Source organism: Haemorhous mexicanus, chromosome 1 (assembly GCF_027477595.1).
Source record: "Haemorhous mexicanus isolate bHaeMex1 chromosome 1, bHaeMex1.pri, whole genome shotgun sequence".
In the NCBI taxonomy this organism is placed as follows: domain Eukaryota; kingdom Metazoa; phylum Chordata; class Aves; order Passeriformes; family Fringillidae; genus Haemorhous; species Haemorhous mexicanus.
In genome coordinates, this window is record NC_082341.1 from 72,554,498 (window position 1) to 72,580,033 (window position 25,536).

Here is a 25,536-nt window from a genome sequence, read left to right on the forward strand (position 1 = left end):
CCCCCGCCCGCCCGCCCGCTGCCCCTCCTCCGCCGGCGCAGCCCAAGCCATGCTGCTCCTGGCCGCCGCCTTCATCGTGGCCTTCGTCCTCCTCCTCTACATGGTGTCGCCGCTTATCAGCCCCAAGTCTCTGAAGCTGCCCGGCGCGCACGTCGTGGTGAGTGCGGCGCCCCTCGGGAAGGGCACGGGGCGGGGGTCCCCGGTCGCAGTCTCGCTCCGCCGCGGGAGGAGGCAGCGGGCGGGCGCTGCCGCTCGGCCTCGGCGCCGGGGGAGGCGGCGGGACGGCTCCCGAGCCTCCCGCCCTGCGCCGAGAAAGGGAAGGAAGGAGGGCAGGAAGCCGCTTTCTCCGAGGTGGGGGCGCAGGCTGTGGGCAATGCCCCGCTGGCAGCCGGGGGTGCGGGAATCCCACGGCAGGAGCGGGGAGAGCGGAGAAGGCTCTCGGCGGAGAGAGGGTTCACCCGGAGCGGGGCTGGCGGGCGGGCAGCGCCAGCCTTCGGGGTGCCCGCGGCTCCGAGAAGAATCATGGAAAGCTGGCGGTGGCACCCCGAGCTCCAAAAGACCGGGAGCCACAATTCCCGGGTGATAAGGAAATGACCTGTCCCGATGGCTCTGACAACCGCTGCGTGTCCCGGTTGGCTTAAGGCGATGGTCTGAGTCACCATCTTCCAGTCTCAGCGCTGGCTTTTTGAGACGTTCCTTTTGTATTCTCCAAAGCCACCGGTTACCTCGAGTTTTCTTTTCTTTTAGCATCTCCCAGGGTAATGACGTGGTGTGTGTACGCACGCATAAACCAAAGGCCAAATCTATGATCTCCTTGGTCTATAAAACCAAGTCAGGTATGAGGAAATGGAAAAACCAATACAAAGGAAGTGGTCAGATGACACTTGGGCGCCCTTTCATCTTTAAGCACATTGATATGGATGTCTTTGAGCAATATTTTGACAAGATGATAGAAAGAAGTCTTTGGAAGAGCATCCTGTTGAAAGAGTCCATGAGTAGTACATCACTGGAGGTTGTATGAATATGTGGCTTGGGAAGAGGGGGATGGAAGAAAGGGAAATACTACCCAGTTGTTTTAATAGGCATCACAAAATAGTGAATTTGGGCACATGACAGCAGATGAGTTAAGCAGTTCAAAAGATTCAGGGTTCTAGAATTAGCTTTCTTAGTTTATCTCCACATCTCCAAGGGCATGTTTTGTGCAGAGAAGCTGCAGTTTACTGTTTGTTTAAATTTACTGTAAGTGAGTAGTTTTGGTTTGTTTTTTTCATTATTATCTTTTGGAGTTCCTCTTTGGAGGATGGAGCTGTCCCCAGAATGATTAAGATGCTTCTAAGTTGCAACAGTGCTCCCCAGTTGCTTTATGCAGTAGGTGTTAACTTGGATGCTGTAACTGGCTTTACAGCATCATATTCTGTGTGAGGCGTGTTCAAGGTTGCATTAAGGTTCTTGGGTTATGGCTCTTTCCCTGTAGGAGTAAGGCAAAGGTGAAGGAGATTTACACACTTTCTGTGACTTCTGTGAAGAAAGAGAATAGCAAACATAAAAAGTGAAATGGATTTTGCTTGGTTGGTTTTATTTATTTATATATGTGGTGATTACGTGGAGTTTTTTTTCATTCTGTATAGTGATTAAACTCTTTGAAAGCTACTGTGCTGGCTCTTCCAATCAGAAGGGTTCATTTAAACAAATTCACATTGAAAATGATGAGACTGTTCTTGTTGGAGAAGCTTCCCTGTAACCATTGCTGCTAATTAGCAGTTTATGCTCAATTTGGTACTAGAAAAAGGCTGAAAAACAGTATTCCTGCAAGTCCTGTAAAATTAAGAGTTCAACTGGAAAACTAACTATAGGAATATATTGATGAAGAAAAAGGCTGTAAGATCTATCCATCTTGATGATACAAATCTGCAGGCAAACAGTTTTATTGTGTCACCACTTGTAGAGCTGCTTGTTTTATTTTGACTTCAGTTATGCTCCTAAAGTGTTTATGCAGACTAATGAAATATGGAACAGTTGGTTTGAAGGTCACTAATTCTTAGATGTGTAGATGCTGTTAATAATGCAGGACACTTGTACTTGTGGATTTCAGATTCCCTAATATCATGCATAAGGAAAAGTATTGGATGATGGTAATGTAAATCTAGAAATACTATTCAAGAAGACTTCCCATGTTGTGTGGATGGTAATGTAAATCTAGAAATACTATTCAAGAAGACTTCCCATGTTGTGTGTGTAAAGTGAATTCTTTAATTGTATGGTGGGAGTGAACATTCTCTGCTACTGAAATGACTGAGAGACTTCATGAAAATATTTAAGGACCATAACAATATGTAAGAGCTTCTTTGAAGTCTTCTCACTGAAAAAGATCAAAATCTGTTTAAGTATCAGGCCTTAGTTAAACCCACTGTTGAAATAAATAAAAGAATGACCTGCAAATTGTGTATATAGCTGGTTGAGTCCTTTCAACAGGGTGAGTGATTGTCATTGCACACTATAATTTTTCAAAATATACCTGAATAAATTGCTTTACTGAAGCAGAAAAAGTCAGTCTTCCCAGAAACATTTCTCTCTACGGATCTGTTCAAAGTATAATGAAATCTGTTGCATTTCTGAAGGAAGGTCATTGGGCAATTTCAGAGGCTATTACATTCCAGTTATTGAATTTTCAACTTAAGTCAGCATTCTTTTCACTTTTAATCCTTCAGAAAAATTATTTCTCTTTACTCCTAGCAGTTATGGTTAGGAGATGTCTGAGTTGTGGCTGAATAACTTACTCTGGCTGCCATTTGGGATAGGAATTTGAAGCAGAAGACTTGAGGGTTTTTTTCTTTGTCCTCTCCCACAGTCATTTGTGCATTTGCGTGACAGAAGCCCTCGCTGTTAGGCGAGACATAGTTTTTGGAGAAATCATAGAATTATAAGAGTCCCTTTTTCTTAGAAAAGGAGTGCTATTCAGAGTGAGAGTCTAGAAAACTCCAAATTACTCATCGTCTAATCCTGTGGGTTCCTCACCCCCTCTCCCCCCACCCCATCCTTATCTGCTATGTATTTTCTTTACCCCAGCTAGCACCATTAAATGATAAGTGCTTTCTCTGCTCTTAAATTGGCTCAGGCATTAGGTTTAACTTATCTTAAACAAAATGCTTCTTTAATGCCTAATACTTTTTGACTTCTTGCATGACTAGGGAAACATTCTCAAAGAAAGGGTGTAAAAGTTATTTTTGTGCTGTAGAGATGCGGCTTCATGTGCTGAACTTCTTTGTGCCTTGTGAATCAGAAGGCAGTCTAATGCATTTCTTATTTTGCCATTGGCTTTATCTCTCTCCTTTGGTCTCAGGCTACAAACTAGTACATGTCACAGATTCTGTTAGAATAAGCTAGTATTTTGGTAGCTGGCTGTAACAGTAGACAGGAGTATGACAATAGGCTAAGGTAGTCACCACAGCTGCGTTTGCATTCACTCGGATCACATTTAATTGCCCTTTGCCAGGGATGTTACACCTGCTCTCTATACATGTTCTCTCTTAAGTTTCTCTACAAAAGTTCTTGAGTGATGTTTAAAAACTCCATGCTGAAATATGAGCGCTGACTTCTCCCCTTGTTTCAGCCTTAATCTTTCTAAAACCAAGTTGAATTTCTGAGAAGAGCCCAAACCCCTGAGGTCTCAGTGTTATGAATGCAGTTATCCAAGTTCAGATTAGAGATGGCAGGAAATGTAAAGACATAACGTGCTTGGGACTGTCTCCCATTCAGTTTGACAAAGGCCCTTTTTCATGTGGGTGTAGTTCAGGATGATTGTGCTGAACCCTCCTGCACGTGGGTCCTCTCTAGTCCAGTAATTTCCCCACTTCTGTGCAGAACCCAGCCTGGTGACTCTGGTCAGCTGTAAGGAAGGCCCATCTTGGTGTCTCAGCACCATTGTTCCTGTGTTGGGAGTGATAAGATCTGTGGTTTGGACACATCTGAGTGGCTTGACAGGAGGTCATTTTGAGTCTAGTCAGAGTGCTAACCACTTAGAGCCGATTAAAGGCACGTTCTGTTTCGGTAGAACCTTCTATCGGAGCACTGTCTAAAAGCATGAAGCCAGCTTGCATCCAGTTCTCAGTGAAAGCTACTAAGTTCTATTGGAGATGCCATATCAAGTCTTGATCATTCCTGATGACAGTTCAGTTAATTTGGATTTGGACTGTCTCATCAAATGAAGTGAATTTCCAGTATCTTAAATCGGAAGATCTAATAGATCAATACTCTGTACCTCACGCCACTGTTTCCATTTATAAGGGGGAAATAAATCCTATGATTCTTAAAAATTGAACTCTGTTATCAAGGATCATAGCTCAACAAGTTGGAGCCAGGTACTTTTTGGCATATGTAGTTTGGTACCTGTTCTTTTTAAGTGTAGAAACAGCTCAGTAACACTGCTCAAGTGCTGCATTCTGAACATCTGAATTAATGCTAAGGTTTAATTGTGCCTTCTTGTCAAAATACTAGTCTGTGATTTGAGTTGTAGTGGCCAGATTTTTATTTTTGGTAACTCCTCTGAGGCTGAGTTACAGTAAAATTTAAAAATGGGATCAGTGGCAATTCAAATGTTCAGAATTAATGAAATGCAGTAGCAGTGTAGAACCATCAGCCACAAGGGTAAGTAATTGTAATAGTGTTGTCTTTAACAGAGTATGTGTGTGCTCTTCTGTTAGTTCTGAGCATGTTAGGAGCTGACATACCTAACAGACCTCATGGATTTGCTTAGGTGACCTTCATTACGGCACAAAGCAAACTTTTCACTGGTGTTGGGGATTTTTTTTATTTTTTTTGCTATTATATTAGCACTCATGGTGAATGCTCCTTAAAGATGTATTAGTAACAACCTCCCACGTGCTTGTAGCAGCCTCCCACCTAAATGCAAAAGTTTCTAGCTAATTGATATTGCACTTTATCATTGACCAATCTGACATGAGCTTTATCCAGTGTTCTTGGGTGTGACTGTAAATAAAAACTTCCTTTTTCTGTTCATTGCATGACTTAAGACATTGTCTTTCTGAAGTGAACCTTAGTGCTGTTTGACAAGCTGGAGGCTTGGTGCCAGTACCTTCACCTGCAGAGAATTCCTCAAGCACTGGTGTAGTTGAACCATTCCTGATAGTTGCCAGTTTGTGCTGGTAGTAATCAGCTGTCTCACCAAAAATTGAAGTTGGAACAGTCTTCCATGCCCATTGATTAGTGCTGGTGTACCTGCTGCTGATCTGTGGAAGCATCTCCCACGTACTGTGGATCTGAGGTCTGCCTGAATGTATCAAGCTATTTTAAACTTTTCAAATATGTATTGAAATATTGCAATCTATTTTAAGAATTTCAGTGTACCAAAGTCCAAAGTGTATTTGTTGCTTCTTTCCCTAATAAATCATCAAATTAATTCTGTGGTTCTGCTGAAGTGACAAATCAATAATTGACACTTGCACTCTTATGGACTTATTTACTCTGAAAGCTCTCATTCTTGGTTCGTAATACTACAGACAGGGTTTTGCATCTCCAGAACAGGACACACATCTTGGAGTTATCCTCAGAGGTTCGGGTAGTGTGAAGCTGATCTTGCAGAGTCAGTTAGAAGTTAATCTGAAGCAGTTCTCTCTAATAACAGAGGAAGCCTGAAGTGCCAAAATTAGTCTTTGTGCATGCTACACCCATTCTTGGCCCATTTACGGCTCAAGATGAACCAGTCAGAAACTGTGGATTGTGTCGAAAATCTTTGCTGGGATTATTTCATTTGCACTAAGCTGTTTTTGAAGGGTAGTGGTAAAATACTCAAATGAAAGAAGAGTTTAGTGACTCATGGGAGTGTACTTCTGACTCTTTTGACTTTATTGCCTCCGGGAGTGGAAAGAATTTTGAGGATAATGCATCTCTGAAAACAAAACTGAGACATTACCTAATGAGAAAACAACACAAGGCTTTTGATAGGATGTGTAGTTAGAGATTGGGATCTTTGCTGGTACACTAATTAGCTCAATGCCTCCATTTTCTGAAAATGGAGGAGGTAGCCTTTCACTGGAGTCTTTGGAAAGGTTTTGATAAAGAGCAAAAGGTGATGATTTCCGAAGAAATCTGAATTTCATCTTCTTCCAATTCTTCTGTACTCATTTCATCAATGTGTTTTTCTTTAAAATAACTGCTTCTAGGTATTTTGTTCCAATATTTTCTAAATATGAGTTTTAATATGCTGTTGAAGGAAAATTCAAATAACTTGGGAATATGAGGAAGATACCAGTGTCCTAGAACCAATGGCACGTGCAGACTGAGACTGATCCAAATCACCTAAAGATGTCAGGCAGACATTTTTATTTTAATCAAAAAGAGAGGTCAGGATTGTCATCTACATCTTGTTCCACAGGCAGTTCATAAGTAGGTTTATTGAGCGTAGTGAAAGAGATGGTAAGGTGACCTTCACCTGTGTGTTGGTATGATTTGTCTGATTTGTCAGGGTACACTCCTGCAGCATGTGATGCAGGACTGTAGCCATCAACCTGTGTTTGTCTAATTAATGAAATATTAACTTCCTATTTGCATATAAGACAATCCAGATGTTACAGCTTGGAGGAAGAAGAAAAGGTTATGGAAATTAGGTGCTGGCATCCCCAGTAAACTGAAATAGCAGGATAGAATGGGGGCAGTTCAGGGCTCTGACTGGGGGACTGAAAAATACACTACAAAGGGCAAATTGTTGAATTAATGGGATTTTAATTCCATTAATAAGAAAAGAGATGTTTTCTGGTTATGTTTACATGATGACATCTTCAGAAAACAATCTGCAATAGCTGATTTTGCTAGTAATTTCTACTGTGGCCAGGTCTGAAGGGACAGTATGTAATGGCACTATCATGGCAATTCATAGTGATTTCAAACTTCTAACAGCATGCTTTTAGAAGTAGCCTACAGAACGTGTGAGAGCACCCACAGAGGAGTGGTCTAAGTGTGCCTGACAACAGAAATGACCAAAAATTACCACTGAGGTAAAACTGGTTTTAGGGTAGAAACAAAGGCTCATTGATCTAGTCAGATCTTATGTTTCATTCATACTCCATAAGTAAGCTAACTTTAGTGCATCTCCTCTATGTGTATCTCATTGGGTGATATTTTAACCTCAGTATGATTTTAGAATTTTCATGTGATTTGCCTCATACATATGTGAGAAGGGATGAGAATAGTAGACTAACACTGATATTTTCAAACAACTTTTAGGTAACTGGAGGCTCCAGTGGAATTGGAAAATGTATTGCTATTGAATGCTATAAGCAAGGTGCTTTCATAACACTAATTGCAAGGGATGAGGTAAGTGCATGTGTAATTTTACCAGCTAACTGTTCACAGAACATGTATAGGTGGGGAATAATTTTGGAATTGATGATTATTCATACTACTTCAGAGTGTATTTTAAGGGGACCCTAAGCATTCCAAATTAATGCATTTGAATAGCAGAGGTGACTGCCTTTTTAAGAAGCATAGCCCAACATGGAATTTGTGATTGGCTTGATTTAAAACTTCGCCAGTGCTATTGCTTTTGTTATTGGCATTTGTTATATCATTGTGTAGATTTGTGTCAGAGCACAAAATCAGGAAAACCCCTATATTGGTTAAAACTGTGGAATTTCTCTGCAATGAGTGACATGTGGGAGTTTAATCATCTCTAAAATTCACAAAATGTACTGGTGTCTAATCAGCATTATATCTTATTTTTTACTAGTGAAAAACTCTTCATCAAGACAGCTTTGGAAGGAAAAGCATTGCTTTGTTGGTTTTTTTATTGCTGTTTTTAACTAAGAGGTATTCAGAATTTAATTGGAACTACTCTGTTTTCATAACAGGCTGTTGTTTTATTTGTTGAAAAAAACCTAATTATTCTGGAAATAAAAGCATTTAATTTTTTGGGGGCCCTCAGTCCCAGCTGATTTGATAATTTACTTACACTTGAGAACTTACTTTAGATAACCTTGAATGTAGTCAGAATTAAGAGAATTTTTCTTGAAAGGATTATTACACTTTGAATTTACCATTACTGGCTTTAGAACACAAAGTGAAAAACAGAGAAGTGAATTCTTGATAAATTTCATGTTTTCATATCTTTAGAAGTCTTCAAAATGACATTCAGATGCTCTTAACTAGTTGAGGATAACTTTGGGGGGCTATAGGGCTTAAGCCATATTGAAGTACTGAGGACTAATACTGCTCTCAGAACTATGTTTCAGTTGTCTTTGTGTCCATTTCAGAACAAGCTGTTGCAGACGAAGAAGGAAATAGAAAAGTACTCTGTTAATGACAAGCAGGTAAGGTCACTGCCAAGAGGGGCTGTCGTGTGTTTTGTTTAAGACAGTGACTACAACACAGTTCACTGGTCCTGCATTTTAAACAAAGCTGTTTGACAAAACTGAGTGAGGACTCAGTATTTGGATGCGGGAATACCAGTCTGTTTACATGAGATGTTTTGAGCTCTTGCTATATTTGATGTTGCCTAGCTGGTGCATTAGCCTGCTTTTCTTAGAAAAAGATGTCTTCATCTGTAGGTGTAGAATGCTTTTTTGGATAGCTGCAGTTTAGTGTCACTTGATAAGCATTTTATTCTTTCAAATGAAGTGGAAGAACCAATTTTTTTTCCCCTCAAATACCATGTTTTTTGCAATTCATAAATACAGCGTCTGTCTTGGGGAAGAAATTTAGTTGCTTGTTCCCAGGTTTATTTCACTACGTCATACTTTTGTTCCTTTTCCTAATTCCTGTACCAGTTACACAAGTTAAATTTGTGAAGTTCAGAGACTTCTAAACATAGAAGCTGCTTTGCTAAATAGATAATGCATTCGTGCATGAGGGCAGTGGTTTAGAGCTTGCAGAAGTACTAACTTGGAATAGCTAAGCTTGCTGTGTTCAAAACATGCAACCTTGAGGTGAAATAGTAAAATAATTTTTTCTTACTACTAATAATGAAGGGGAGAGCGGAAATAGTACTGAAACTATTAACATCTTTGATTTCTTGTGTTCCAGAACTTTGTTATGATAAAAGTAACTTAGTAACTATGTTATTTTCATGATCACAAATAAAAGTAATTTATTTGTCCATAATTTTTATGGTGCTCTCAGTCCCAGCTGATTTGATAATTTACTTACACTTGAGAACTTACTTTAAAGTTCTCAAGAACTTTAGAGATTTGAATTGATAAACTAGATATTTTGTTGAAAAGAAGCAATTGAAAAAGCTGAATATTTGTTGGGGAAAATGTTAATATAGTAGCTATATTTTTTTAAAAAAATTTTAATACCTCCATTTATAAGATAAGATTCTGTCTTTGCTTCCTTGTACTTTTATTAAATGGCTTGAGCTGGTTTTTTTTCTGTGCATGCTGCCTTACTCAGATCAACTTTGTTTGAAAATCTAAGCCATTTGAGGTGAGGGGAAGGTGTATTTTGCCCATTAAAAAAAAATCCTGATAGCTATTTTCTTTTAGCTACTCTAGCAGTTTCCCAGGCTTAGCATTACAGTTAATCCCATGTCAAACACTGTGTCAGGATGTTCTTGTTAAAATCTGTCCTAGCTTGATAGATGCTGACTTCTAAAAAGACTATTATTTGGTGCATGTACCTAGGAGTTTCAGTGAAAATCTCCAAAAGCAGCTTCAAGGCTGAGCAAGCTCCAATGTGGACTGACTAGGACTTCTTTTGCAGAAGCAGTTTCAGGCTTGCAGCCAGGTTAAGCAGTTGGCAGCAGAGGTGGTGGGCAGGCTGGCTCCTCTGTGGCTGTTGGGTTGTGGACCTGGTCTCAGGGAAGCCTGACTGATGTGAATGGAAAGAGCAGAACTGTAGAAGGCAAGGAGTCTGGGGCAGAGCTGGCACTGGAACAACAGATCAAAAGCTGTGAAGTGACAGTAGATGAACAGAGAAGCTGTACAAAAGGATTACTGAAAGAGAAGTAGGGAAAGGTGATGCCTGGTATAGGTAACATACACTGACTGTAACCTTTAGTAGATCACAGAATCGTGGAATGGTTTGGGCTGGAAGGCACCCTAAAGATTGTCTAGTTCCAATTCTCCTGCTCTTGGCAGGGACACTTTCCATTAGATCAAATTGCTCAGAGTCCCATTCAACCTGGTCTTGAACACTTCAGGGGTGAGGCATCCACAGCTTCTCTGGGCAGCCTGTGCTAGTGCCTCCCAGGAAAGAATTTCTACTTTGTATCTAATCTAAACCTACTGTCTTTTCAGTTTAAAGCCATTTCCTCTTGTCCTATCATTACCTGCCCCTCTTCAACTTTCTTGTGGGCCCCCTTTAGATACTGAAAGGCAGCTGTAAGGTTTGCCTGAAGCCTTTTCCATGCTACACAACCCCTCTCTCTGCCTGTCTTCATAAGAGGGTTGTTCCAGCCCTCTGGTAATTTTTGTGGCCTTCTGTGGACTCACTCCAGCAGTTCCATGTCCTTCCTTTGCTGTGGCCCCAGAGCTGGATGCAGTGTTCCAGGTGGGATCTCACCAGAGCAGAGCCGAGGGGCAGAATCCCCTCGCTGGCCCTGCTGCCCACGCTGCTTTGGATGCAGCCCAGGGCACGTTTTGGCTTTCTGGGCTGTGAGTGCTGATTGCTGGGTCATGTCCAGCGTCTCATCCACCAGCACCCCCAAGCATCCCCAAGTCCTTCTCATCAGGGCTGCTCTCAGTCAGTTCATCTCCCAGCTGCCTGGTCTTGTTGAACTTCATGAAGTTCCCAAGAGCCCACTTCTCAAGCTTGTCCAGGTTCCTCAGGATGGCATCCTGTCCTTCATGTGTGTCAGCTGCACCCCCAAGCCTGGTGTCACCTGCACGCTTCCTGCAGATCTCATTGTCTGTGTCCTTGGAGACACTGAGTGATCCCATGTCAAGAGGCAGAGATCCTCAGGAAAGATTACTGGTTTCTTGGGCATGTGCTGTCACTGTTCAGCTCTTGGATGCGTACTTGAAACCAAGTTGCATTGACAGCCAGAGTCTGGCCTATGTGTACCTTTAATGTTTCACATTTGCACATGATGGTGCAGCCTCTCTGGATGTAGGTGTGCACTGCAGCAAAATCCTTACCCTTAGAGTTTTTTTCCAGTATTTTCAAAATCCTTTTTCTAATCTAGAATATTCTCAGTTATGTTACTGGGGGTAGAGTTGATCTTTTATTGGGGAAGGCTTTATTAATGATCCAGCATCACGTAGTGTTTAGAACAAAATGTAATGAGCAGGGCTGGGCATAAGACTTCTTCTAGTGTCCTAGATGTGCATCTACAGTCCATATTTTGGAGTGAAGGTAATTAGTATATGGTAGCATAAAGAATGTATGGTTATAGAAGCAAAGAGGTGAATTGTAAAACGTGATAGTAGTCAGTAAAAGCTGTGGTAGTTCCCGAGTGTGTTGTTCACAGTGTAACTAATCTGTGCAATTTGTTAAATTAACAAATTGCTCCAATTTTTGTAGAGAACTGTGATTTACTTCATCTCCTCACTGATCTTGGCAAAGACATCCAAATGATAATTCAATGTTGTTTGCATTCAGCTGCTGTTTTGTTCTTAAACTTACGAAAAAGATAAATGTTCCCAAAATGTAATAAATGCCTTGAGGGGATTCCTGCCAATAACTTGTGCCACAAGTTTACTCTGCTGTCCAACTACACACAGTGCTGGGAGGCAGGAATAGCCAACCTGCTGTACAGGAATGGCAGGCAGATTCTGTTTATGCAGCTAAGAAGTGTCACTGTCTGACCAGGGGCAGGGCAGACGAATCACTGGCTGCCAGAGCAGTTAGTTACACTGTGGTGAGCCTTTTTGTATGTGTGTGTGTTTGCCCACATGCTTCATGATAAGTGCTCATGAGCACACTTTTTACAAACTACTGATGGCTTTGTTTTATTTTATCTCTGACTTTCAAATTAATTGACCAAAGAAACACAAAGGATAGAAGCTGGAACAGGAATACAGGAGTCCCTCCTATTATTGCAATAGGAGTTGGCTTTTCTGTTCAAAGATGAGGAATTGCCCCAGAGCTCTATTGATGGTTTAGCAGAGAGAGCAGCTTATTTGTCAGTACGTGATGTTTGCAGCAGTCTTACAGTTTGGAAGTGGTAACCCAAAAGAAGCAGCACTTTCTTTGGCCAGAAGTTGATTTGAAGGTGTTTGAAAACCTAGATTCTGAGATCATCTTGCTGAAAGTAGTCAGTAACTTTCAAGGAAAACAGGGCCTAACTTTTAGCTGCAAAAAAAAATATCACTATCACTTCTTTCCCTTCATCCTGCCTGCCCACCCCTCCCTTCTGCTGCTTTCTTCCCTGGTTATTTTAATTTTTTTGTATCTTTCAAACGAAACCCCTTAATGTCTGATTTTCAGAGAAGATGTAAATATGTACACATGCCTTCACTGTTTTAGATATTTATGACACTGTGCAATGAGTCAGTTTCTCATATAATTTTTATTTTAATTTTGTCCTTGAGATGTCCCAATTAAATATTATGCAACTAGGTTTACTACTATTCTTAAAAAAAAGTCATGAAATAAGGAGGTAGTGTGCATTGCAAGTACTAAAATTAGAGGGGTTTTAACACTTGCTTTCTAAATTTTGGAACAGATTTTTTTTTTGCCGTGCTGGTGCTGCCATTTCAGGGTAACACTGCAACAATGTCTTGCTATGAGGTGGAAAAAAACAATTTTTTCAATAAAGATGTGCCTAAGCCATACAAATGGTTTGACTTATGTTTAGCTGATGAAAGTTAAACAAAACACTGGGGAATTTCGATTGTTTTACTTCATGTAAATAACTCAGTCAATAGTGTTTCTTAGTACAGTAAATTAGAAATTGTACTTTGCACATGAGTCACTGCTTTGAAGATCATGAGGTGCTTATTTGTTCTTAATGTAATCTTTATTTTACTAGAACCTGTGTGTGAGGGGGAGGAGCTCGGAGGTAGCAGCAACTGCTTTCTCCAGTGTGTAAGAAGCACAGAATATCTCGTCAAAAAGACTTTTTTTGTGGAAAAGATATGACATTGGGCTTGTTTCATTTTGAAAGGCTCTGAGTCAACAATTACTGGACTCTGGTGTGTTGTGAAAATGTGCTTTCACTTTTCTTTTCTAGGTTGTACTCTGTATTTCCGTTGATGTGTCTAAAGACTATGAGCAGGTGGAGAATGTTCTAAAACAGGTGAGAAAATAACTGATTCACCTACATATCTTGAGAAACTTATCGCTTTGTGTTGTATTTCTGTTGGATATAGTTTCTTATTTGGTACAGTGATATAGGAAGGTTTTTTCCTCACAAAGAATATCTTAACCTCTCTCCTCTCTTCCAGGCTCAGGAGAAGTTGGGGCCAGTTGACATGCTAGTAAACTGTGCAGGAACATCAGTTACAGGAAAATTTGAGGATATTGAAGTGAATTCTTTTGAAGTGAGTGAGCATACTTTTTTATTTCATCATATGATGATTTCTTATTTAACCATTCTAACAATTAGATTGCATTCCTGTGTCTGCAGACTTGAACAGTGCTACACTTGACTTGTGCTAGCCGTCAGAATCTCTTCAGATTTGCAAAGGTTGACTCTGACTTCTCCCCTAATGATTTCACATAATTTAATTTTTTTCTGTTGAAGATTTTTCAAAAATATTTTTAACCTGTTTAAGAAAAATGCAACTGTTATCAGTGTTCAGTTCTGAGATGCACATATTGTGTCAGCTTGAGAAGCTGCTGCTCTGATGAAAAGACAAAAAAGCCACCCCAAAACACCTGTATTTTGGTTACTTTTTGCCCGCAGCCCTCAGGCCTCCATTCATCTACAGACAATGCTGAGTCATCTGAAAATACTAAATGGGCATAATTTTAATAAATTTGAATCATCCATTTTATTGCTTGTATAGGCTATCAGTTGTGTTTTATGTCTTGTAGAGAATGAAATTAAAGGCTTCCCTTTATCCTGGCAAAGAACAAAATCTCTGAAACGTGTAGATACATAGCATTTTTCCTGTTTCCTGTTTTAGAAAGCTCTTTAAACTTTCAGTATGTTTTCATGCATCATGCATAAATGGATTGCTTCCTGGAGGCTGTTCAGGTTAGCTTTTCCCTGAAATATTATTCTTTCTCCTTCAAGGCCATATGGTTCACAGTATTATCAGTATCCTGGATGCTATTAAGACTTACAGGATTTCTTTTGGCTTGGAGTGAGATTTTTAGCTATAAAACAGTTTATGAAGCTGTAGAATAGAAAACAGTTGTTTCTTTTGCCAGAACAGATCTGGTGAACTTGATTGTTAAAGCAGACTGAAGTAGGGTTGTTTTTTTTTTTTTGGATAAATAAGACCAAACAGCTGAAGAATTCTGGCTCTGAGGCTCAAATGCTCTAATATTGATATTGTTTGCACAGAGATTAATGGCAGTCAATTACCTGGGCAGTGTGTACCCGAGCCGAGCGGTAATCGCTACCATGAAGGAGCGCAGAATGGGAAGGATTGTCTTTGTGTCGTCTCAGGCTGGCCAGTTAGGCCTGTTTGGATATACAGCTTATTCTCCCACGAAATTTGCCCTTCGAGGGTTGGCTGAAGCCCTGCAAATGGAGGTATGCCTGCAATGATTTAAAGTAATTTTGGGTATAAACAATTTTGTTTTAGCTGTCCTGTTTAGCACAGGACATGTTCATTCAAACGGATTGGGGGGGGTTGTATTGTGCAGCATTGCTAATATCTGTGTGTTATTTGCCCTCATTTGGCAGCAGTACAGTCTTACTGCTCTGCATGGGTTGCAGAAACTAACCTGATTTCAGTTGCATAAGAGGGACTAGATTGAGTGTGTTCCTAAAACTGAATATGACCACATGTGCAGACATTTTTTAAATCTTTCATTTTAATTAAAAGGACTAGATTTTTAAGACTCTTGATTAAAAGCCTTCTTCAAGGTTCTAAGAGCAAAATTATATTGAAGATATCACATGGATGCATGAGAGACAGGCCAATGATTGCCAATTTGTTTGAGAGTCCATGGTAAGTGGTATGTGAACCATATGAAACTGTAAAACTCCTAAGCTAGAATTTGAGGATTGTACACCAAAACAAAAACTGGGTTTGCGGTTACTTACCCGTCTATATTGTCATATATATGAGCTTTTTATCCTGCAGTGATCTAAGCTTATGTTTAAGACCAAAACCAAACACTATTTTCATTGTTCAGTGGAACAAGGTGGGTAAATACACCGTAGTAAGAGAGATAAAACTGATTTGAAAATTACTTTTGTTGTCATTTTCCTGTCAAGAATGTGTATTTGAGTAATTATGTGTTTATATATAAAATGCCTTTGTTTGGTTCCAGACCCTTACATAGTCCCTGTCATATGCCTTGATCAGGATGAGAATGTGGGGTAAAACTGCCTCTAATCAATTCTGGTCTGCCAAATAGAACAGTGTGAATGCAGGGTCTTTCTTCAGACTGGGGACAGATACTTTTGTGATGACTGAATTATTCAAGACTAAAAATAGGGTGTTTATGGGCATGTGGTGTGGTATTTCAGGAAGTGTTTTCAATATAGAGTGCTTCATAATATAAATAAAAATGCTCTGTGTTTTACAACATTTTGCTTTATTGTAGCCCTCTGAATATTTTCATTAATTTTTTTTTATTTGTATTGTGGGACAGATTTGCATTGTAGCAGTTTGAATAGGATTGCACTAAGTAGTAATTCTGTGACACGTACATACAAATACATAAATAAATACAATCCTTGATGGAAGACCTTCCATTTTCCCTCATATTTTGCAATTATTTTTTATCGTCTTAGACTTTGACCTCTTGCAAGTTTATACCATGGGTTGGAAAGCCTTGAGACTTGAGTATACCTCTTAAAGATAACAAATTTGAATTTTACATTTTTGTTGGTTTTTTTCCTCGGTGAAAGCCTTTTTGGCCTTGTGTTTATAAATGTTGGGTATGGTATTTGACAGTGGTTTAGTCTTTTAGAAATTGAAATTGGTAAAATTGTAGACCCAAATTGCTTTAATATTCTTCCTATGTGTCTTGAAAATGACCAAGATTCATCAAATAATTTGCAAAGTTTTTAGGGAATTTTATTAGAAAAAGCACCACAACCACCTTTTTAAAATCTTTGCTGTTTTATTTCTCAGTTGACAAAGCTGCAAGTCTTGAAATTGCTGAGTACTTGACCCTAGAAGCAATCTGAATTGTTGCTTGCTGAACTTATTAATTACAAGAGAAATTGATGAAATTTTAAGGGACATGTAAAAGCTGTCAGTATTAAGGTAACACTTAATGCTTTTGTAAAACACAGGTAAAACCTTACAATGTCTACGTAACAGTGGCCTACCCTCCAGATACTGATACTCCTGGCTTTGCAGAAGAGAGTAAAACAAAGGTAAATTGTCCTTCAGTTTTTGAAATAGTGTTTTTAAATCATATTAAGATTTTAAGAAGTACTCTTAAACACTTCAGTTTTAGCACTTTTTAGCTATGCAGAGTTATTTAGCTTGTAGGATAATTTTGTGTAGTTTTTTGTTCTGAGGCTATAATACTTGTCCTTAAGATCTGAAACATTGCAGAGTATTCCTGCATGCAATCAGAATATTGCTGTGGGGTGGTAAACTGTAAAATCACTATTTGTTTTGATACTAAAGCTTAATTAAGCAATAATAATATTACTGTTTTGCATCTTCGATAATGTGTGGCTGTTGTGATAGATGTGACAGATGGAAGTAAACCTCAGTTCCTTCAGTGGAGCCTGCAATCATATTGTATGAATGCATGTAATGACCCAGTTCAGTAATGGCTGTTCTCTAGTATTACAGTAGAAAGGAAACTCTTTGCCACTGTGTTCATAGTGGAAATGACAGTATTGCTTTTCAGAAGGATGTGTCAGCAGCAGGAGGCATTTGTCATTTGGATTACATTAAAAGTGAAAGTTTTGACCTTTAGTCACCTCTTGTCATTTGACATGTCCATACATGTGAAGTATATAATTCCAAAAATCACATTCAGGCCCCCTGTTCAGACTACAGCATCAGGTAACCAGAAAAAAAAATCTATTTTTTATTTGCATACTGTGAACTAGAAATCTGCTGTCGAAGGCTATCATCTTTTCAACATGCACCATCACGTACAATTGGAAATTGAGTTTGAATTCCATTTTGTCTTTCACCCTTTGAATAGGAATCAGCAGGAATTGTATAACACAATTCTTACTTCATCATTTCTTGATACAGATATTCTGTATTAAATGTATACTCCCACACATCCGCATGAAGTGCCAGAATTAGACATCTGCAGATACTTGTATAGCTTGCATATTCTCTAGGATTTTTAGCCTATTTCAGGGCACCAGCAGGCACCAGGAGAATGTACTGTTCATCTAAGATTTCTCTTTGAAAGAGATTCAGAGAGATTTATCTTATTTGTCAAAAAAGTCTGTTTTGTCTTTTAGGAGAGAATTATGCTTTGTTTTAGCCTACATGACCTCTTTGGATGACTTGCTCCTAGCATGATAGTGTAGCTTAATCTCTGCAATATTGCATTGCTGCGACATTTCAGACACTCATTTATTGTTGCATTTATTTAATACCACTGAATTAATATTAGTATTTAATACTACTTAGAACATATGCCTCTATCTTGCATGTCCTTATTTTTCTCTGTAATTATTGAATATAGTAAAAGAAAATGTCAGGAGCTAGGATACAGCTTTCCTGTGTTTATTCAGTAAGCTTTTTTTTTTTTTTTTTGAGGTAGCTGCCTCACAAATGACAGCCGTGCCTTGGCCAGCTGAGTAGCCAGATCAAGCATTTAATGGCTGATTTCTGCCTGCCTTATTCCCAACATGTCATTAACTTTAGCTGTCACTCCTGTACAGCTGCTATTTTTTCCCCAGATTTAGAGTATTTGAAATACTGCTGATATCCCTATATCTCATTCAGATTTGTTTGATTCTGGCCAGTAAGCTCAAAAGCAAATAAGGGGCTTGAAATGGAGATCTGATGACATGAGCCATATCACTGTAGGAATGCATGTAAAATTGTATGTGATTCCTGCTGGCAAAGGCACTGATGTGCCCCTGGCCACCCTTAAAATACACTTAGTAAAAAAAATAAAACTCAGTGAACTTGATTGATGAAATCAGAACTCATAATTCTACAAATATTGGGAAATAGGCCCTTTTCTATGAAATTTAATTACTGTAGTACTTCAGATTGATGATGAAAAACCTGTAGTTGCTCAACTTTTCCCTAGAAGTGCTTTTTAAAAAAATAATAATCCCAAAATTTAAATAATCACAGTGTTATAGTAGGCCTGAAAAAAAAAGGAAAAAAAAAGCAAGCTGTTTTATAGGATCTTAAAATATTTCATCTTATACTTAATTTCTGGCAAAAAAAACCATTAATGAACGAGTATTGAGTAAAAATAGTTCAAGTGTTTTGATAGCTTCTACTGAAAATAAAATACTTGGGGGAAAAAACCTCATTTTCATGGTAGTAATAAAGTATATACAAAAAAGTACTACTCAAGGAAAAGTTGTCATTTCCCTTTGTAAAATTGGACTACTATTTATAAACATGCTTATACCTTTGTTTAAATGGGTGTTTTAGGTGGGACTTGCTAGTAGCGATGTTATCTGTGACAAAAGACCCAAAATGTGACCTTCATTTCTTTCTCTCCTGTGTGTGCTTAGTCAGACTTAAACTGGTGTTTTTCTGTTAAAGCCCTTAGAGACGAAGCTGATTTCTGAAACCTCATCTGTTTGCCAAGCAGAGCAAGTTGCCAGAGTTATAGTGAAAGATGCCATAGTAAGTAAATTGTGTTTTTTGAGCATGTTCTCTATTGAAGAGACTGGGACTGAGACAGTAAGATAATGGCTAAGCTAAATGCAAAAGCAGTTAGCACAAAGCAGTTATCTTAGGGTAGTTTGAACAAGAGCTGTTTTCTTTATTCTTCTTTTGCCACTGTGCCCACAAACGATTTTATACAGTCTCTCAGAAGTAAAAGGTATCTGAAGTTGTACATAGACAGATTAAAATGATGCATCAGTATGATGCAATGTCTCAAAGATGGATTATGACTGACTTGAAAGCACTAAACTATTGACTTTTTATGTATCAAATACCATTTGTCTAACCTCAAAAGCTTGTTGTACTCTCTTATTTTTCTTCAAGATGAGTTCATATAAAAATAATTTTACAATAAAGGAAGGCAGCTGACCTTTTTTGGCTTTTAATATCTGAAGTATGTGATTTATGAGTGATTAAAATACATTAAATGCTGTTCTTAGTGTATTGCCTTTCTGAGGATTTTTTTTCAATATTTTGTGCTGGGAATGCCTGCATGCTTAATAAAGTACCTCAGAATAGAAACAAACATGAAATTTGATGATCATAAAGCACACCCATTGAATCCTAAAATCTGCAATTACTTTGCAGTTCCAAATACTCTTGATCTTCAGCATGGTTTACATCTACAGCAGGTGTTCAGTTGTGAAATTTTTACAGTGTTTTCACAAATACAGCACATAAACACAGAATTATGTCTGATTTTGTTTTAAAAGCAAGTACTACCTCAGCAGAGTATTCTTCTCCAGTGATTGAGGAAAATTAATCTCCTCTCTCATCTTAAGCAGCTGGTATATTTACACCATACTTTCTACCCTTTGGATCATATATTAGTTCAGACATGGTCTTTATGCACTCTGGCCATCAGCAGAGAGACTGAAATAGAAACAAGAAGGTGTTTGTGTACTCTCAGGTGTGTGTTGGGAAATAATCAGATCTAATAACCTCTACTACTTTGCATAGATTTACCCCTAACCCTGAATCAGGAACTCCACCTTTTCCTTTCACTTCCACATTCCACAGACTTAGTCCCACAGTGTTTCAGAGTCTGTCTGGCATAAAGTCAAATGAAAGCAAATGAGACAAGCCTGGGAGTAAGAGCTGTAGAAATGCAATTTTACTGTAAAGTAATTAAAGTTGTTTGATTGTTTGGGGTTTCTTCCTGGTATCTTCCCCCCCCTCCCCCAGGCTTTTCTCTCCTCTGAATTGCTTAGCAAGCTGTGTCTTGCAGTTAAAAATCCTTGATGTAGGTGAAAGAGAACCTGCTACCTAGCATTTGAAATACACCCCCTTGCAAATCTCATGTGATAAGCAAGCTAATTTTAACAAAAGGCAAGCTGTATTTGTCATGCAGTTACGGTAGTGGTTGGTGATCTGATAGAGTTAGGGTATCATTGGGTTTCTGAAATACACTTACAGCTGTGAAGACTGTCGTGTATTTTCTGTAGAAGTAAGCATGCCTCTAGAAGAAATTTATAGCCTTTATATCTTGTAGAACTCTGCAGTAACTTAGCACACTCTCTCTTAATGACAAGTTAGCTTCCTTTTCCATTTTTAAATTAATGCCTTTTGGAATGTTGCTGTATAGCCCAAAATATTTTGGAGTATTTTGCTTCTTAATCGTGGCAATATTTTTTTACAATAAAATAATTGTTGTTAGTGATATCAGTTATCTGTGTCCATCAGGAGTAGCTGTTGAAATAAGACACATCATGATTTGCCACAACTAGGGAAATTACTTTTTGTTTTCTTAATCCTTCCATCCAGCAAGGGAACTTCAACAGTTCAGTTGGATCAGATGGTTACATGCTATCAATATTGACAAGTGGAATGTCACCAGTCACTTCTATTACTGAAGGTCTTCAGCAGGTAGGATTCGGGAAATACCTGTTGTCATAATTTCTTGTAGTTCAAAATAATTTCAGAATGTAGAACATGATGGAAAAATGGATTATCTTTTCATCAAATGGCTGTTAATACTGTGGCACTTGGGTTTAGGAAATTGCAGTAGTATTTTCAAGCTGAAGCAGCAAGTTGGTGACTGAGCTGAGAGTATTCGCTGCTACTCAGTCCTGAACTGTTACATAGTTAGCTTGGTTTGGTAAGTTTGTTTTCTGAAGATTATATAACATGCCTGCCTAGAACTTGTGTTTTTTAAAATTTTATGACTCAATAATACAGTGCAATCCGGGATCCAAAATGAATTGAAAGCTGTTTCTCTCTGTTTCCAGGTTGTTTGCATGGGCATTTTTCGCATCATTGGCCTATTTTACCTAGGAAGTTTTGACAGCATAGTTCGTCGCTGCATGATGCAAAGGGAAAAATCTGAAAGTGCAGACAAAACTGAGTAATCTTTACTTTGAGTGGAAAGAAGAATGTCAAGCAGTCCTGGACAGCTTGCAGCTTAAGTGGGACTCAGTTTTGCTCCTGAAGGATTTAGGCTGGAAGTACTTGCGTGTGTGACAGAGGAGTCCCCTCAAAAGCTATGAAAGAAAAAACAAAAGTACAAATCCAGAAAATGCCAAACTATGCAAAAGTGTGAATGAGGATTAGATATCTTTTTTTTTTGGTGATTTGAGTTGGAAAGAATTTGGAGAGCTCGTAAGTGATCTGCAGAGTAGAATTTGAGAATGGACTATGTGTGGTAATTCTGGACAAATACTTAAGTTTTCTCACTTTGGTGCTTATGGATGAAATAAGCACCATGACAGACTGGGCTGAAGTAGATTGAAGTCCCCTGAACAAGCTGGTACCTTTTGCTAACGTTTTGGGACTGCTTTTGATTTAGAATGTTAACTTTTCCTTTGGCCAATCTACAGGTCCTTCTGTCAATGACAGCTTTCCTTATTCTGTCCAACATACGACTGGAAACCTGAAGATCACAAATACGTTTGTATGATCCAAGCTTTCTCAGTGTGGGAGTAATTAAAAAGTATGGTTTAATATATGCATACTTTCTAAAGGGAGATGAAGAACCCATTCCCACAGAGAAATGCTAGAAGATGTGGTTGGGTCTGTATCTCTTCTGGCCTTTGAAGTATGTTGTGAACAACAACAAAAAAAATCAAACCAGTATCAAGTGTGTCAGTTATAACTCAGCATTTTAAGCCATTGAAACAATGTACAATTTTTACAGAGACCTAATCTGCCAGTTTTTGCTCTGGAAAGGAAAGTGGCTTAATGCTACTGTTATGCACATTAATTTCAAAGCTGCAAATGATGAGCCAAACCAGTAGTTGACGATGGAATCAATTGTAATTAAAATGCTGGGCTCTTCCAGTAGCAGGGATGTAGCTTCTTAGGGCAGAGGGGTCAGGAGGGGGGAGAGGCGTGTGTCAGAATGGCCTTCCGCACTGCAATTTATCACTGCATGGAAAAGCTTTCACATGAGAAATTACATAAAATGCTCTCCTTATATGACCCACTTCTAATTTGTTTCATTTACATTATCTGAAACAAGGCTGCTCAATAACTGCTTCAGAATACACAGAACCCAGTGGCTGTTTCTAATAAAACCCGTTTGACACTGAAAAAGCTTGATGCATAACAATGACGTTTTAAGGGTGCACTATGTATACAGTTTATTTAATGGACCACTATAGTATAAGTGCCTTGTGAGCTGCTTTTTTTTTCAAAAGCTGCATATTTTGTATTTGTTAGCACTGCTGTGTTTTCAATGTCATATTTCCATTTTCATTCAGTACTCTGAATCCAAAATTATGTGTAAAACCAGGCACTTTCACTTCTTTGACAGTAATATTTAACAACCAAAATAGACAAAATTGATTGATTTTGTTAAGAGATTCTCTATGTCTATTTCAGAAGATGTATTCAGTTAAACTGAGATAAAAATGAATAGGTGGCTAACTGGAAAACCTTAGAATGTAATTTATTGAGGCTGATTTTTTTCCCTCTCTGAATTAGGTTGATCACTTTTCAAATTTTCTTCACATAGACTAAACTTGCTTTAATACCTGGTTATAAACATATTTTTTTGGAGAGGATCACACTGGTGCTCTCATTTTAAGTGGTGAAAATTCATTAGATTGCAAATGTTGAGGCGCTGTTAAATTCTTCACAAAGTCTGTGTTTTAGGTCCTGCCTCCTGATTTTGTTCAGATATGTGAAGTTGTGCATGCCTATAATATAATACTAATTTTGAGAATATAGTGTATTCCTGCATTTTTAAACAGCTTGGCTTCAGTGCAAAGAAATCCAGTGTGCATTTGTATTTCCTGTGCTGCTTAATGTGAGTGACATAAAGGAGCATTTATCATACATCCATTGTCAACATTGCTGTGTTTCTTAAAGCAACATAACAATGCTATTCATAGAATCATGGAATGGTTTGGGTTGGAAGAGATCTTAAAGATTGTCTCGTTCCAACCCTCCTGCCATGAGCAGGGACACCTTCTACTAGACCAGGTTGCTCAAAGCTTCATCCAACCTGGCCTTGGAACACTTCTTCAGACCCTATGATCTGTGTTATTCTTGTTTTGATGCAAATCAAGTATTCTTTTGACCACCTGGGAAAGATATCAAAAAGGTGAATTGGTTGTGTTGTAGTTTGAAAGAAATGCTTATGTAGGTGACTTGATACCAGCACAAGCTTGAAGGTCAGGACTTAACACCAGTAAGCCTTTGGATACTTGAATTTTTGGATCTTCAGCTTGGAATGTTAAAGGGTTTGCGTTTAAGAAACATGACCCAGAAGGTCAGAGCACACCCAACACTATGGCAGCTGGGCCTCTATAGCTTTCAGGCTGGACATCTTGGATCGCCACTCACCTCCCAGCCATGACTGATAGAATTCAGTGCAAATATCTGGATAAGTAAGACTACCAGGTGAAAGTTATGGCCCTGATCTACAGGCACTTCAGTTTTGCATAGTGTAAGTGGTTGTCTTGACAGTGAAACTGTAGGTTGAACCCCTCAGCAACCTTGGAGGTTGGAACAAGATATGTTTTTTAAAGCAAGAAGAATAATCTTTTTCATTGTTCTAGTTTCTGCTGTTGCAAGTTAATGATGTTAATTTTAGATGATAAACTTCTCCACTGTTTTACTGTCAAAACAAGGTAAATTGTCAACTGCAACCTTTGGTGTAAATTTTGTTTTCTTATGCACATTCTCTACCTACCAATGTACTCATTTTAAGGTCCAATATAAAGTGAAGGAGATGCCTTGTAATCTTGTGGAAAAATGTTTAGCAGTTGAAAAACTCTTGCCAGTCTAAATGTTACAAAACCTCTGCATCAAAACGTTTTAGCAGTGCATTAGATCCGTGAAAATCTTCAAATAGGCTTTACTTTCTACTTACTGTCTAATTGTTAATAATTTAATCACTTGTGCCATATCTTTCGCTGTCTTGTCTCTTGTTTTCTTGGTCAGCCTTTAAGATTCAATTTAGGCTTTGATAGTCTTTTCCATTCCATGTAGTTTCTAATGAGTGTTTGCTTTATATACAGATTTATTATAATTTTACTTCTAGTTTACTTCACCAAGGTGTTCATGTGCAATTTAAATAGATTTAATATTTTAATAAGGAAAAAATATATAGGTGAATAAAGTTTATTTGCTGTGAAAAATTCTAGGCACTTTTAAATGGTAAAAATATAGAGCGTTATTTGTAAAAAGAAACTTTGTGCTTATTGCGACATCATTTTTTTGTGCCAGAACTGTAAACTAGTTTTCATATTTTATATTTCTCAAAATAAATGGAGAATCAACAAAGCCTGTAACTTTTAACTTCTTTGAAAGGATAAAGAGTAATGGATAAATTTGTTTGCAAGGGCTTTGGTGTGGTGGGGTTTTTTAGTTTGGGTTTTTCTTTTTTTGAACCTGAGATTAGCTCAGCAGGAGTCGCTTAATTTTTAGGATAGCAGAGGGGGCAACATGTCCTTCCATTTTAGCAGCTTAGGGCAGAGCTAAAAAAGGATGTAAAAAAATTTGACTGAGCATTGTCAGCAGACCCAGTATCCTCAAACTATAATGAAAGTGAGATTAAATTGACAAAAACCTGCCTTTGTTGCTGGAGGTACTGGCAATGTGTAACCAGTGCTTGTGCTCTCTGGAAGTGCTTGAGAATCCTGAGGAGCCAAGCCATGCTCATTCTTCCTAGTGGAAAACAATAGAAGGAATAGTTAGGGCAGATGTCTTTCTGTACCAGCACTGAGCACGCAGCTGTGTAGAAAATCACTGTATTACGTTGGAGTTTTGTTCTAGGAACCACAGGCTTGAGTGTGTAGCTTGCCCCCAGCATACCCGTGAGGGAAAAATAGTGCCAATATACTTATTCTCAAAGTAAATTCAAAATTGCAAATGCTCAATCTTATAAAGAGACATTTGTATTAAATTACCAGAGAGACAGAACCAAAGATAAAAACATTCTAAGGTTTTAAATGGGAGAAGACCATTCTGCAACTCCTGTTTTTTCCACTTCAGTACAAGTAGCAGGCCAAACTAGATTTCTCCTCAATCTTTTTCATAATTTAGCCTTGTTAGTGAAATAAGATTATCTTGTAGTTCCATTTAATTGGGTTTTTTCCTGCCCAACCAGTACCGGGCACACTGTAGAGTAGGTGTGTGTGTGATTGTTTGTCAAAAGCTGGTAGTAAAAACCTCATGAAGTAATTTCCTTTCCTCTCTCACTGGAGGGAGACTTCAAAAGGTGTCTGTCTTG

The 25,536-nt window shown here is 38.5% G+C and overlaps 1 protein-coding gene across 1 annotated transcript; it reads left to right on the forward strand.

The window, feature by feature from the left end:
* KDSR (3-ketodihydrosphingosine reductase) lies at positions 1 to 24,587 on the forward strand. The gene is made up of 10 exons (XM_059854012.1): positions 1 to 157; positions 7,240 to 7,329; positions 8,265 to 8,321; positions 13,124 to 13,189; positions 13,338 to 13,433; positions 14,405 to 14,596; positions 16,316 to 16,399; positions 18,735 to 18,818; positions 20,625 to 20,726; positions 21,089 to 24,587. Exons 1-10 carry the CDS (start codon positions 50 to 52, stop codon positions 21,206 to 21,208), a joined length of 999 nt encoding a protein of 332 aa, XP_059709995.1. The 5' UTR covers positions 1 to 49; the 3' UTR covers positions 21,209 to 24,587.
* The last annotated feature ends 949 nt before the right edge of the window (positions 24,588 to 25,536 follow it).